We start from the raw sequence: 15915 nt of genomic DNA on the forward strand, positions 1-15915 counted from the left end.
AATGGGGAAGCACACTCAGTAAATTTTAGAAAGATACAACGATTTGTATCAAATTTGTATTTGATACAACATAACTATTTCATCTCAACCTCATTGAGTGGTTGAATGGAACAAAATTAAAAACTTAAAGTGGTGAAAGCCAATAGGTAAGGGATTCCCCAGCTCTCAGGCTTTCTCCCTTCCACTTCCTGCAAGCCACTTCAAAACTCCAACTCCGATGACAAGAGTTCTTCGAAGTCCTAGCGGATAAAGCCAAGCTCTTAGCCCGGCCTCCAAACGCTGCTTCTCCGGGCCGCCCCAAGACAGATGCAAGGGTGACAGGATGGCTGCCCCGCGCCCCAGGGCGCGCGGGCGGAAAGGAGGGACACCCATGACTCATTCGCCCTCGGCCCACCGCCAGACCGCACCACCTTCACCCGCGCGCGGTCTCGGGACCGGACTCTCAGCGCCCCCCAGAGGCGGGTGGGCCCCTTCCCCAGGAAGGCCCCCTCCCCCGGCAAAACACCCCTCCGGACGAGGCCCGGGGTGCGTACAAACCTGAGGCACCTGCTCCCCGCAAATCCCGGAAGCTTGCAGGGTGCCTCGCCCCGCCCCTCGCCCTGCGAGCATGCGCACCAGGACGGCCCACGCCTGCGCGCCCCCGAGAGCCCCCGCCGGCGCACGCCGCCGACCCGGCTCCCTGGGCGGCGCGCGCCCCCTGCCCTGCAAGGCACAGGCGACGTTGGCCCACTGCACCCTAAGTGCGTCCTCCCGTTAGGCGGCGAGCGCCGGAGGGGAGGGGACAGCCAGGAAGGCAGGAAGCTACAGCTTAAAAGGGCAGCCCGCGCCGGGCCCTTCCTCCCTCTGTCCGTTCCCGGGCCTGTGAGAGCGCCTGCCTCTGCGGCCTCCGTCCTGCCGACATGTACCGGTGCCTGGGTGAAGCGCTGCTGCTGTCCCGCGTCGGGCCCGCAGCCCTAGGCTCGGCGGCGGCCGACTCGGCCGCGCTGCTGGGCCGGGCCCGCGGGCAGCCCGCCACAGCCGCCGCCGCCCCGCAGCCGGGGCTCGCGCCGCCCGGCCGGCGACAGTACAGCGAGGCGGCGGCCGATCGCGAGGACGACCCCAACTTCTTCAAGATGGTGGAGGGCTTCTTCGACCGTGGCGCCAGCATCGTGGAGGACAAGCTGGTGGAGGACCTCAAGACCCGGGAGAGCGAGGAGCAGAAGCGGAACCGGGTGCGTGGCATCCTGCGGATCATCAAGCCCTGCAACCATGTGCTGAGTCTGTCCTTCCCCATCCGGCGCGACGACGGCTCCTGGGAGGTCATCGAGGGCTACCGGGCCCAGCACAGCCAGCACCGCACGCCCTGCAAGGGAGGTGAGCCCCTCGCGCCCTGTCCCGCGGCCCTGCCCGCCCCGCCCCGCCCGGCCTCCTGCCTTCTGCCTTCTGCCTCCTGCCTCCGGGTCACGGCTCGACTCAGCCCCGGCGGGCACTGTTTCCATCCCACGTTCCCCGCTCCCTCCCAGCCCCGGCCTGGGATGTGTCAGGCTCTGGTGGATAGTGAATTTTCCGCCCTATCCCCACCACGTAGTTGGTCCTTCCCCCGCGAGCCGTCATCCCCGGTTTATGCTTGTTGATGCTGTATGCAGAAGACACTGCCACCGCTCTTTTGATCCTAGCTACTGTGACAAACAGGGTGGGTCTTGACGGAAATCACTTGTAGAAAAGGAAATGACCGGCCCATCAGATTGTGCCTCTACAAGATTTTGTGGGCTTCTATGACTCAGGCGAACGCAAACCACAAAATAATTGTTTTCGGATTTTTTCACTCTTTGTACAACAGTGACAGATGATACAGGAACATACAAAATGAATTGCCTTTTAAGTTTGAAATTCAGAGTTTTACTAACCAGATGAATTTATTAATTATACTTCGATATTTTATTAAATTACTTTCCTACTCTGGCAGCTTCAGTTTTGCACACACAGAAAAAGGTAATACATGAGCAGTGTAACACCTGACAAACACCAGGCATCCTGACAGTAAATCTAAAGGGTGTAGACTGCAGGACGGCCCGCCAGCCAATGGAATGAAATAGCCCTGTGGGTGTGTACTGGTTCAGGCTAGCACCAGATTTGAGCTTGAGGAAAAGATAAAGTGCTTGAAGAAAGGGGATGAGTCGGTTAAAATTTGATAGTCACTAAGTTATCCTGTAGTTTAAATTTTTGAATGTCTGTAGATTTGGCTTCTTCTGCAGTCAGATTGCTTTCTTTGAGCAAATAAAGGCTCCCCCGCTACTTTTCCCCCCTTAAAATCGCACAGTGCATCTTTAATAGTGCTTAAAAGTAACATGGTAAAACCATTTTTTTCTATTAAAAAATTATGTAGAATAAAGGACCCAAGGAGGTAGAGTCTAGCTGGAGGTTGCTTGGCTAATAAGCACAGAGGATGTTGGGCTAGACCCTTTGTCTCTGTAAATCTGGTCCAGTGTTCTATTATACCAGCTGACTTCTAAGGATGATTTTTAGAAATCTCTCTAGCAGAAAAATTTGAGCTCTGCTGGTATTCTTAGCCCAGGAACAAAGGTTGCTTCAAACTGCAAAGGTAAATGATTTACCTCTACTACTTGCTAAATTTGCATTGACCCCACCCACTTCTAGGACTTAACCTTTAGAGCTTAATTATCCTCTAGCTCTCAGTTTCCAATTCTAAAACCAACTTTTGAACCACTTTGACCTCTGGTTTCCCTTTCCAGCTCCAGTACTACATAAAACATACACACTGTCCATCTACAGCACCTTCTTCCTATCCACTCCCTTATTCTCTAAACCAAGAATACAAGTTCAAGCTCCCAAGAAAATCAAAGATGTTGGAAGAAGAGGCAAAGTTAGCAAATATTAAATTGCAGTGTTTCTTTAGAATGGACATCAAGTTTATATACTATCTTGTTGGCAGTATTTTCCAGTTGCTTAAAAGGTATGCAGCGAAACCAGTAGGATCTGCAGGATCTGACTTCGTTTCCTTGAAGTTCTTTATATTATCCTGTTCTTTCTATGCCAGGCCCTCTCCTATCATGAGTCACAACTCCACAGACTCAATAAAGCAACTAAAGTTTGTCCTAATTTGTTAGTCCTCTTCCTCTTGCCACAGCAGTTTTATACCAAAATAATAAACCTAGCAACAAATTGCATCAGCTATAGAAAGCACTGTTACTGTAACACTTGTTCCTACTAGAACGTAAGATACAATTCTCTGTTCTATTTATCCCATTTACAAGAAGGCTTGCTGGTGAAAGCACTACTAAATCCCAGCATATTAACAGAGAAACGGAAGTGCAACTAATAAATGGTAGCAAGCATTGCAAGATAATATGAAAGAAAATCAGCCAATATAAAGTGATAAATTTATTATCTTAAGAAATTTGAAAGACTTTATGGAGAGAAAAGGATGGGGGAGGATCAGATAGCTATGCAGGCTCTTCAACATATTTTGGGGTGCTTAAGATAATGAACAGGGTACTAAATAGATGATCAGCAAAATGGGGGTACTGTAGACATCCATGCTTTGCTTTCATGACACTCTGGGATTTTCCTATCCATTTATCACCCCCATCTTGTTGCAGAGAATGTATCTTCCAAGAGGGACTTGTTTTCAGTGGGTTTTTTTCCCTCTAATTAAACAGTACAAGAAAGTTGTTAACCTCCTTGGTCTCACTCTTGTTTTAGAAATATAGCATATATTAGGTGACTGAGATTTTTTTTAATGCTTTGGAGAAGCCATGTGAACTTACCCTCCTAAGCACACTTTTCTCTCCCCATCCTAACTCAGCTGCCTTCTTGACCAACTTCTTTGGGTTGGGGGGGACCCTTGTCTGCTCTGCATCATCCTTTTCCCAACCCTCAGCTTTCTAATCTTTCATCAAGAGCAACCTTTAACCTGAGTTTTCCAACATAAAATTCTCAAGGTTGTAGCAAAGCAACAACCTAATTTATAATATGGGTATGGGAAACAGGTGGTTTTAAGACCTGAGGGTGGCTGATGTGTACTTTATACTGAGTAAATATTTAATAAGTAAATATTTAATAATACATACTGTTTTTGTGCTTCTCTTTTCCCACATAACCATATTTAAATGAATGCAGTAGATTTGCATCTGTTAAGGATTTGCACGTGTGCTTCATGCTCTGAAAGGAAGTTTTAAGGGAGGCCTTAAAAATATTTTCAGCAAAGATGAATCTTGTGGGAACTTGCTTTAAGAAGACTTTCAAAGGTTCTTATGTGTTTGAAAACATTATCAGTGATTATTCCTGTTAACTTTTTCAGAATAAATTCTCTGTATTTTATTGGCCCTGGTTCGACCTGAGATTAATATACCTTTTTAGAAGGAAATTTATTATTTAACTCACTGGGGGAGTAGAGAGATTGATGATAGCAATTCATTGATGTAGGAGTCAATTTACTTTCTATTCCCTCCTGTCCTCCCATCCTCCACCCCCCTCAGGTCTTCAGATTAAAACTGTTGAGTCCAAATTTCCTGTGACTGATTTTTCCTCTTAGAACTTTCTAAAATTATCATTTAAATAAAGTTGATGGAATCCTGATGCACTGACCTAAATCTTTCATTTAACTGCAAATATCAGCACCCCCCCCCCAAAAAAAAGTGTACCTTATGTTGACCCATTGACTTGTTTTTAAGAGCCAAAATGCAAAAAAAGAAACAGTAGGAGGTAGATGGTCTTTGTTCTTGTCTTTGGGCGGCAGGATACAGGGGTTGGGGGCAGGGCAGCCAGCTAAGGGTTGGAGTCAGTACAGTACTGAAGTCCCCCTCGGCCTTTGGGATCTAAGTTTGTGGTAAATGGTAGTGCGTTTTGAGAAAACACTAGAAAGTACTGATACTGTGGTTTTTGTTTGTTTGTTTAACATCTTTATTGGAGTATAATTGCTTTACAATGGTGTGTTAGTTTCTGCTTTATAACAGAGTGAATCAGTTATATATATACATATGTTCCCATATCTCTTCCCTCTTGCGTCTCCCTCCCTCCCACCCCCCTAGGTAGTCATAAAGCACCGAGCTGATCTCCCTGTGCTATGCGGCTGCTTCCCACTAGCTATCTATTTTACGTTTGGTAGTGTATATATGTCCATGCCACTCTCTCACTTTGTCACAGCTTACCCTTCCTCCTCCCCATATCCTCAAGTCCATTCTCTAGTAGGTCTCTGATACTGGTTTTAAATGAGACATCCTCTGCTTTCACTGGAAAAAAAATGTTTCTTATTTCTCCTATGCTGAATTGACAACCATCAAAACGGGTAACTTTGAATAAATTCACACTGTCTAATATTTTTAGAATGTGAGTATGTGTCTACATCTGCTGCCACAAGGTAAATGTAGTCTTTGTATATAAATTTAACTCAACCTGGAAGTTCAGTTAGAACACAGGTAGCTTATGTCTTCTACCCTCTAGCCCTTAGCCTTGAGTTATTGTTGTTTTTAATACTTTTTTAGTTAAATATGAATTGCGTTGCTGTTATAAAGGTCTTCTTATTTCATGGGAGCCAAATGCCCTCCCTGAAAATACTAGGGAATGAAGAGCTACGATAATGGTGGAGACCTGTAAGCCAGGTTGTCCTTCAGTCTTCCTGTCACTTTGTGTGAATCCCTCTAGCTAGTTTGCTTTGGCAGTAAAAACCCCTTATGCAGGAAGACAAACACTTACTGCTCACTTAATATGCAAAGGACACTTTTCAGGAATTGGGGCATCAAAAATTGGAGGACAAACACCAGTAGTATGTATCAAACTCCAGATAAACTGACAATGTTTAAATTTCTAAGAAATGACTTAGATTTTATAACTTATACAGTGGGAAGAAACTAGGTTTAGATTGTTGGTGATAATTTAGATTGCTTGGGAAAATTGTTTCTTATCCAACTATGTTAAAGATACTGAGGGCTTTGCCAACAACCAATAATAATTAGGTTGTTATAATGTAAATAATAAAGGAAAAAACCTTTAATATCACTTTAATGAAGCACATTGACTCAAATGGCCCATAATTGCTCTACCCAACAAACCCCTGTTAAAATACATATGTATGACTCAAATGTTCTAATAATAGTGAAAGTTATAAAATGAAGCAGCTCTACTCCCAATCCTTTCCTACAAGATAACCGTGAACAGTCTTAAGTCCACAGCTACTATCTAAAACTGACTTAGCTATCTAGATGAATCAGTGTTTTCCCCTTTCCAGAGGCAGAAAATAATGCAGATTGAAGTACTCACTATCAAGACTGAAATGTTAATGTATGAAATACTACTGATAAAGGCAGGACAGGTTTTATGAAGGGCTAGAAGACAATCTGGGCGAGGGCTGCTCAAGACATTTTTAGTTACCTTTCAAAAGGCAGCTGTACCTGGGAGAGTCTGCCTTCACAAAGGTCAACTGGCAAAACAAGGGATAGCAATAATAGCATTTATTGAGCTCTTACGTGTACACCAGGCATTTTGCTAAGAGCTTTTCGTGCATCACTGCTTTGATTCCTCAGAACAACCTCATGAATGCACTGTTGACCCAGGTTTTCAGATGCAGATACTAAGGCTGAAGAGTGAGGTCTCCCTTGGCAGGGTTACACAGCAGTAAGTAGTAGGGTTGGGTTCAGGCTCCAGCCATCTGATTCCAGCACCCACCTTCTTAGTCATTGTCTGGATTTATTCATGTAAAAAGTTACAAATTGTATCATGGGGTAAGCACTGATTGAGAATCATGTCATGCCATCAACACAATGATTCCTACTACTTTGGATCATTTGAAATTTGTTAGTAGCTATTAGAAGACCTAACTTCTTGCTAGAAAATAAACGGCGTTCACAGGTGATGACTTTACCAGTCCCTTTTTTTGTAATCACTTAGGCAATGAAGGAACATTTTAAAGAGTTTTCTGTTGAAAGACAGGTTTCAAGAGCTTTGGTGTTTAAACAGTTTATGTCGGCCAGAAAAACTCATTTCTCCACCAGAGTGTTATTTCATGTATCTTTATGGGTCTTCAGTGCGATAATTCTTTTAGCACTTTGTGATATGTTTATTCTTTAGAGTTAGTCAAAATTTATTACTACTCAGGTCACTAATTTTTTTTTTTTTTTTTTTTTTTGCGGTACGCTGGCCTCTCACTGCTGTGGCCTCTCCCGTTGCGGAGCACAGGCTCCGGACGCGCAGGCTCGGCGGCCATGGCTCATGGGCCCAGCCGCTCCGCGGCATGTGGGATCTTCCCAGACAGGAGCATGAACCCGTGTCCCCTGCATTGGCAGGCAGACTGGACTCTCAGCCACTGCGCCACCAGGGAAGCCCAGGTCACTAATTTTTAAATGGCTTTCTTCTGGGTGTCTCTTCCTAAAAACTAAGAAAAGCCTTTGTTTATCATGAATTGCTGTTCTCTTGATTGTTCTTGGAGAAAGTCTGTCAGACCTTCTAATTTTTCTAAATTGCTGCTTGACTAGAGGAAAATGTGAAAGATGACACAAATGAAAATTAGAAAGGTTGATTTTCCTTTCCTGGAACCAGTCAATAAGTGACACAGTTGGAAGCACACTGGGTAATATGTTACTGCAATAGGAGTTCAAGGAAGATGCCCAGGAAAGACCATCTTGATTTGGAAGTAGGGAAGGCTGGTTAGGAGTTAGACTGGGGAAAGGTCATTTCAGATAGATATGTCGTAGAGGGAGTGTGGCATCAGCTCAGGCAGGAGGTGGGACTGTGTGTTGGGGTCATGAGGACAGAATATGTTTGTAAATAGTGAAAAGTAAGGTTTTATGGAATAATAAATATTTATGTGGTCTCTGCCTGCAGTTCCTAATACAGAGCTCCTAAAATCCTTGTAATTTCCTTAGTGATAGGGGTTCTGGGAGTATCCATTGTTCTAATATTTGGCCTTTGACTCCAGTTGCTCACACGGAGCCCCTGAAACCCTTGTAATTTCCTGAGTTATGGGGGGGTAGAGAGTTCCTAAATCCCTTGGAATTTCCTGGGTGATAAGAGCACCTTTTGTTCTAATGAGGCAACTCTTGATGGGCTCCTGGTTAGCTTCAGGATTCCCCTACAGGTAGAATATATGGAATAGGGAGTCAAAGATTTAACTCTCATCTGAGACACTGGTAGAAAAACTGGTATCAGGGAAAGAAGTGTTACTAGGAAAGAGGATTGAATTTTGAAAATAAAGGGAATCTGGTGTAAAATGATCCTTAGGAAAAATGAAGATACAGGCATATGTTTTTCTCAATCTTACCCTTGCAAAAAAACAGTGTGGTGCCCGTCCCTACCTTGTCTCCCATATCCCTATAATTCTTCTCGTCCTCTCTTAAGATCCCTCTCAGATATCACCTAGACTTGTAAATAATAGATATGAAACTAGATATCTGAAATTTTGAGCCTTTACCTCTTTGAACCTTTTTATAACAAATTGTTGTCTTTTACTAAGTGCTATCCACTTTATATTCACCAATTTTACTAACATCATTTCCGGGACCTGTTTGGTATGAAGATATGACTAAGCTTAGTGTTATCAGAATAAGGAATCTATAAAACACAAATTAACAGAATCCCCCTTTTAATTCATATTCTTTCCTCCATCCATCGGGCAGTAGGTTAAATACTTAAACACAAAACAACTCTATGTTCTATAGATATGTATGTACATAAATGCAGGGAAATGACTTGGAAGGTTATATACATTTAAGTTGCCAAGAATAGTCACCCCTAAGGGCTGGGGTCATAAGTGGTAATCAGGAGACATCAGCTTTTTCTGTATTTGAATTTTGAAAACATGCGTATGTGTTACATAATCTTGAAATTTTAATGGAAAGAAGAAATATTTTTCATTTCGTTTTTCCAACAGCATCTAAACATTTGCTTCCCAGAAAGCTTAGTTTTGTCTTTTCAAAATGCTTAAAATAAAGATTTTGATAATGGGTTAAGACTGCAAAGTGTTTGTTCCGTGCCTTCTTAAAAGGAACAGTACATGGATACTGTCAAGCAGTCTTTAGTTCCTGTACTAAATGCTCCTTCCTGGAGCTGAAGGAATTTTTGTGAGACTTCTAGTATTTTACATAGTCATTACTTGCTGGTGAGTAGGTACTGGTTCCTCACTGCTTCTTTCCCTCCTCTCCTCATTTTTAATTAAGTTATGCTCTTCTATTGCAAGTTAGGGAATATTAAGTGAGAAAATAGGTTCTAATGAGTAAATGGCAAGTGTATTAGTGCATGAATTTTAAGAGTTCTAAGTCCTCTTTGCCTTTCTGGGGTTCTGTACTTGTGGTAGAACTCTTGGTTATTGAGCAAATAGTTTCTGAAAAGAGACAATACAGTTGGAAATTGAATTTCTGGTCAGTAAATCAAAGCCTGTTAAAAGATCCAGGTTCAAGTAACTTTTAAAACCCCATTTGAATTTTCATGAATGTGTTTAGTTAATGATTCATCATAAAAAACAATGGTGACTTAGTCGCTAGGAGCTTTTTTGTATGTTTTTGGGTTTGAGTCAGCTAGCAAGAGGGAGAAAAATTCAAGCTACTCAGTTGTGTTTTTCACTGCATCTTTTTCAGAGTAATCAGCTGATGTGTTTTCTTTATCACCATAGCAACTTAGTCAGTTTTTGCTTTTGATTTTTTTTTCCTCCTAGAAAAACTTACTGTACACCAATCTTAGGCTCTTGAGGGTAGTAAGGAAAATATTTGGGAATTAAGTTAAAAGGCTGAGAAATGTTTTGTGCTGTGTATAGTTTGCAGAGGTCTGCATTTCATTAATGTTCTTTTGAAACATCTGATTACCAGTTAGCTCAAAATAACTATATGTTAATTTAATTTATCTGGAGAATCAAAGGTATGATTTCAAAGTTCTATCACCAATCTTTCCTCCAACTTTACCAAGTTTGATAAATAATAAACATTGTCATGGGTGGTGTTTCTTTAGTTTCCTCTGGTGAGCTGAAAGCACAGATTACTCTTTCAGCCGTGGTCCTTGAGTTTAGACCCCGTTTATTTCTTTTCTTTTTTCTTTTATATTGGAGTATAGCTGATTTACAATATTGTGTTAGTTTCAGGTGTACAGCAAAGTGATTCAGTTATACATATGCATATTTTTATTCTTTTTCAGATTCTTTCCCAGATAGGTTATTACAGAGTATTGAGTAGTGTGTAAATGTTAATCCCAACCTCCAGACCCCATTTATAATGACATCAGACCTGTGGTCCACATCTGTATAATCATCCAGTTCCCTTTCTAGTGTACCCAGCCAGGGACTTGTGCTTTCCATTGGAAGCATCTACCTCCATTATTACATCTGTCGTTCAAAGATCCTGTTGATCTCTTCCCAAACAGTAGCAATGCTAGTGTCAGCGTAGGCTCTAAGACTTTAGGACACTGAAAAACTATAATATACTTTTCTCCATTTTTGTAATAAAAGTTGTTCCTTCTAGTTTCTGTCCCTGTGCCCCATCCAATCCCTGTTGGTCTTGCTTACCTTTAGCCTTCCGTGTCACAGAAAAGAGGGAAAGAAAGGCTTGGTTTTATAAAAAATGAGAATATTCATACTGCAAATAAGGTCCTTCTTGCTTCATTTTGGTTTAAAATGTTTTAAGGTTTTTTTTTGTTTTCTTTTATGCATGTGGGTATTTGGCTTTATTGAACGACTTTGTCTTCATATTTACTATTCTTGCTATACAGTAGGCATTCAAAAATGCTAGGTTTTCCCCTTCTTTCAGAACTTCAAAGTATATGTCACATCATTTTGTCCTTCATGTACACCAATTGTGCTAATATCTCCTTATCCACTGAATTTACAAATTTATTGGAGAATATTGTCTTTTTTGCAGTCATATTCTTAGCATTCATTAGAATGTGGTAAAGAATTTTCAGGTGGCAGTGTATTTTTAGTAATTATCTTTGGTTTCCAATCACAGAGGAAGAAGAGTAACCAGCCTTCCCTTGGGTGTGGGTAATTCCTGTATTACTACTGGAGTCTGTACTAGTATATCTGCCAAATTCCACACGTAAAAACATTCACGTATCACTAATTAGAAAGTTAAAAATGAAAGCATATGTCTTCTTTAGCCTAGGCATCCCCTGCATTTATTTCTAGGTCTCTCACCCTTATCAGTTACAGGGCTTATTCCCCTGACTCCACTACTTTCCTTTATAGTGGTCCCTTGCCTCAATTCACTAGAAGTCTTCATTGGTTCCTAGCCTGCAGAAAATGCCTGTGGAGTGAGGTGATTTATGTAACTACTACTCTTCAGTGTCTTGCAGTTGAGCTCTCTAAATGGGTGTGGCTAGGAAAGAAAATTTCACTTTACAAACAGGAATTCCTGGGTGCCATCCAGTGGAAACATGTTTTTTGTTACATGCAGTTTCTGACTCATATCATTCCAGGACTTCTGCAATAAAATAGGCTTTGTTTACACTGTTTTGTAGAAGGAGGGGCCTGGTTTCTAATGAGCATTTAAGTCTAGAACATTAGGATTGCTGTCTGATTTATGAGTGTTAGTATTTCAAGCTGTTTTTCGTTTCCCACTGAATGCATTAGTTATAAGCACTGCGTAAGGGAAAGTAACTTTTCCCCCACTTAAGAAAGCAAGGAAAATTAATGTAACTTAGTGACTATTTCCATGACTCTAAAAGCACAATGAAAAAAGTGCTTCAACTGTAATAGGAAAAATGCTGATTCTTTTTTTTTTTTTTTTTTTTACGGTACGCAGGCCTCTCACTGTTGTAGCCTCTCCCCTTGCGGAGCACAGGCTCCAGACGCGCAGGCTCAGCGGCCATGCATGTGGGATCTTCCTGGACCGGGGCATGAACCCGTGTCCCCTGCATCGGCAGGCGGACTCTCAACCACTGCGCCACCAGGGAAGCCCAATGCTGATTCTTAAGAGCACTATTTTACCACCTCCACGAATTTGTCTTGAGAAGTAATAAAATCAAAGTTTATTGAGCTGTTTGTTTAAAATCCTATCCATTTAAATTTTTAAAAACTACATTTATTTGTTATTTGCCACTACTTTGCAGTACTTATAATAGCAGTGAAAATAGTTGAGATTGAAGTATTGACCGCATGCAGACACTGTGCCAGCTGCCTCAAACACATTATCCCAAGCAATTCTGGCATGAAGCCTAAGAGCATTGTTTGCACCTCCCCAGGTGAGCAAGTGCAGATGCCCACAGCAGTTGCTACTGGGGTGAATTCACTTTTTTAGGAAATGCTGGGCACTGCACCCAACCCAGCTCCCTGGCCTAGCGTAGTTTCCACTAAATAATATGCCTAAGTAATGCCTATTCACTAAGTGACAATTTGTATAAACACGTTTTAGTATTTAAACAATTTTTTTAACTTAACCAAGGAGATAAAAGACCTATACTCTGAAAACTTAAAGACATTATTGAAGGAAATTGAAGATACAAAGAAATGGAAAAATATCCTGTGTTCATAGATAGGAAGAATTCATAATATTAAAATGCCTGTACTACTCAAAGCAATCAACAGGTTTTATGCAGTCCCTATCAAAATCTCATAACAGGACTTCCCTGATGGCGCAGTGGTTAAAAATCCACCTGCCAATGCAGGGTACACGGGTTTGAGCCCTGGTCCGGGAAGATTCAACATGCTGCAGAGCAACTAAGCCCGTGGGCCACAACTACTGAGCCTGCGCTCTAGAGCCCACAAGGCACAACTACCGAGCCCACGTGCCACAACTACCGAGCCCACGTGCCACAACTACCGAAGCCTGCACACCTAGAGCCAATGCTCCACAACAAGAGAAGCCACCACAATGAGAAGCCCGCACACCGCAATTAAGAGTAGCCCCCACTCGATGCAACTAGAGAAAAGCCTGTGCGCAGCAATGAAGACCCAATTCAGCCAAAAATTAAAAAAAAAAATCTCATAACAATTTTTCACATAACTAGAACAAATAATCCTAAAATTTATATGGAACCACAAAAGATCCTGAATAGCCAAAACTGTCTTGAGAAAAAAGAACAAAGCTGGAGGTATCATACTCCCTGACTTCCGACTATACTACAAAGCTACAGTAATTAAAACAGTATAGTACTTACACAAAAACAGACACATTGATCAGTGGACAGAATAGAGAGCCATAAAGAAACCCACACACTTATGGTCAATTAATCTACAACAAAGGAGGCAAGAATATACAATTGAGAAAAGATAGTCTTTTCAATAAGTGGTGCTGGGAAAACTGGGCAGCTACATGTAAAAGAATGAAATGAGAACATTTTCTCATGCTATACAAAATAATGGCTTATACAAAAATAAACTCAATGGATTAAAGACCTAAAGATAAGACCAGAAACCACAAAACTTTTAGAAGAAAACATAGGCAGAACACTCTTTGATATAAATCATAGCAACATTTTTTTTGGATCTGTCTCCTAAGGCAAAGGAAACAAGCAAAAATAAACAAATGGGACCTAATTAAACCGTAAAGTGTTTGCATAGCAAAGGAAACCATCGACAAAATGAAAAGACAACCTACCGAGTGGGAGAAAATATTCACAAGTGGTATGACTGATAAGGGGTTAAATATCCAAAGTATATAAACACCTCATGCAACTCAATACCAGAAAAACAGCCTGATTAAAAAATGGACAGAAGACCACAAATAAACAATGTTGGTGAGGATATAGAGAAAAGGGAACGCTAGTAGAGTTGGTGGGAGTGTATAAAATTGGTGCAGCCAATTTATGGAAAACTGTGGCAGTTCCTCAAAAGAAGTAAAGATAGAACTACCATAGGATCCAGCAGTTCCATTCCTGGGTAAATATCCAAAGAAAATGAAAATACTAATTCGAACAGATACATGCACCTCAGTGTTTAGAGCAGCATTACTTGCAATAGCCAAGATATGAAGGCACTCTAAGTGTCCAAGAAATGAGCAGATAAAGATGTATATAACTATATATAATATAAAAATGAATGCGGGGCTTCCCTGGTGGCGCAGTGGTTGAGAGTCCGCCTGCTGATGCAGGGGACATGGGTTCGTGCCCCAGTCCAGGAAGATCCTACATGCCGCAGAGCGGCTGGGCCTGTGAGCCATGGCCACTGAGCCTGCGCGTCCGGAGCCTGTGCTCTGCAACGGGAGAGGCCACGGCAGTGAGAGGCCCACGTACCGCAAAAAAAAAAAAAAAAAGAATTCTACTCAGCCCTAAAAAAAGAATGAAATTTTGCTGTTTGCAACCACATGAATGGACCTGAAAGGTATAATGCTTAGTAAAATAAATAAGAGACAAATACTGTATGTTATCACTCATATGTAGAAACTAAAAAATAAATAGGGACTTCCCTGGTGGCACAGTTGGGAATCCGCCTGCCAGTGCTGGGGACACGGGTTCGATAAATTAATTTTTAAAAAATAAAACTAAATAAATAAATGGATGAATTTCACAAAACATATTCATAGATATAGAGAATAGTGGTTACCAGGAGGGAGGGGCAAGATAGGGGTAGGGGATTAAGAGGTACAAACTACTGTGTATAAAATAAGCTACAAGAATATATTGTGCAACACAGGGAATATAGCCAACATTTTATAATAACTTTTTGTTTTTTGGCTGCATTGGGTCTTTGTTGCTGCGCACGGGCTTTCTCTAGTTGCGGCGAGCAAGGGCTACCCATTGTTGCGGTGCTCGGGCTTCTCACTGCGGTGGCTTCTATTGTTGCAGTGCCCGGGCTCTAGGTGTGCGGGCTTCAGTAGTTGTGGAACATGGGCTCAGTAGTTGTAGCCCTTGGGCTCTAGAGCGCAGGCTTAGAAGTTGTGGCGCACAGGCTTAGTTGCTCCGTGGCATGTGTGATCTTCCCTGGACCAGGGCTCAAACCCGTGTCTCCTGCATTGGCAGGAGGATTCTTAACCACTGCGCCACCAGGGAAGTCCCTGTAATAACTTTAAATGGAGTATAATCTATAAAAGTAGTGAATTACTATGTTGTATACCTGAATACTTCAATTTAAAATTTTTTTAATTAAACAATTTTTGTTGAAACCAGTGTTTGGTCTTAATATTACTTACAAATTTTGGATTTTTTTTTTTCCTGGAATAGTTTTTAGGACCTGGTACTTTTGCTTTTTAGTGCTTTTTATTCCATAATATGCACAGGCACTGACTTACATGTATGTCAAAATTTTAACATGGATTCTGTCTTTCTACCTTAAGTTTTAAGAGTCAAGAAATAGTCATATTTATTCCACATGTATTTGAGTGCCTAATACACGCAGATTTTCTGTGTTAGGCACCAAGAATTAGTAGACAAAAGAAAGTCTGTCTTCATGGTGCTAATTTGCTGGGGTGGGGGTGGGGGGTGGTGGAAGCTGGAGAGTAAACAAACATAAAGTCAATTTAAAGTAAATAGGGGCTGGAGAGTGGCGATGAGGAAGAAGTGCTATTTTAAATTATTTTAAAAGGGGTGGTCAGGGAGGGCCTCTCAGAATGAAGAAGGTTTTTAATAAAGACCTGAACAAAATGAGGAAGCAAGCTTATAGCAACAGGTATCTGCTATATGCAAAAAAAAAACCCCCAAAACCCTGTCATTTCTCATTCTAAAATTTTAATAACAATTTATTCCACAAATAATCTGAGAACCCATTATATGCAAGATACAGTTTTCTAAGAGCTTGCTTTTCTAAATATATTCATTTTATTTTTCTGATAGGACAAAGAAATATGTTCAGTTTCAGAATTTGCTCTTTATAATCATGTACTGACAGATGAAATTGTCTTGAAACGTGTTGTTTATGTTCAGGTAGGTGTTTTCTGAAACATCCAAGAAGCCAGCTTTTTTAAATGACTAAGGGAGTTTTCTCAAACTGCTGGTCCATGAAAATACTGTGTATTTCTATCTGAAAAATATTTATTTTTTTGATTCTTTTATTCCCAGAATCCTTTA

At 41.4% G+C, this 15915-nt stretch overlaps 1 protein-coding gene across 1 annotated transcript in view; it reads left to right on the forward strand.

The window, feature by feature from the left end:
- The first annotated feature begins 710 nt into the window (after nt 1-710).
- GLUD1 (glutamate dehydrogenase 1) overlaps nt 711-15915 on the forward strand; it is a 40717-nt gene continuing 25512 nt past the window's right edge. Inside the window, exon 1 of the mRNA XM_065894691.1 lies at nt 711-1353. Coding sequence (XP_065750763.1) covers nt 900-1353 — 454 coding nt within the window. The 5' untranslated portion in view covers nt 711-899. The remainder of the gene's footprint in view (nt 1354-15915) is intronic.

Source organism: Phocoena phocoena, chromosome 16, assembly GCF_963924675.1.
Source record: "Phocoena phocoena chromosome 16, mPhoPho1.1, whole genome shotgun sequence".
Lineage (NCBI taxonomy): Eukaryota > Metazoa > Chordata > Mammalia > Artiodactyla > Phocoenidae > Phocoena > Phocoena phocoena.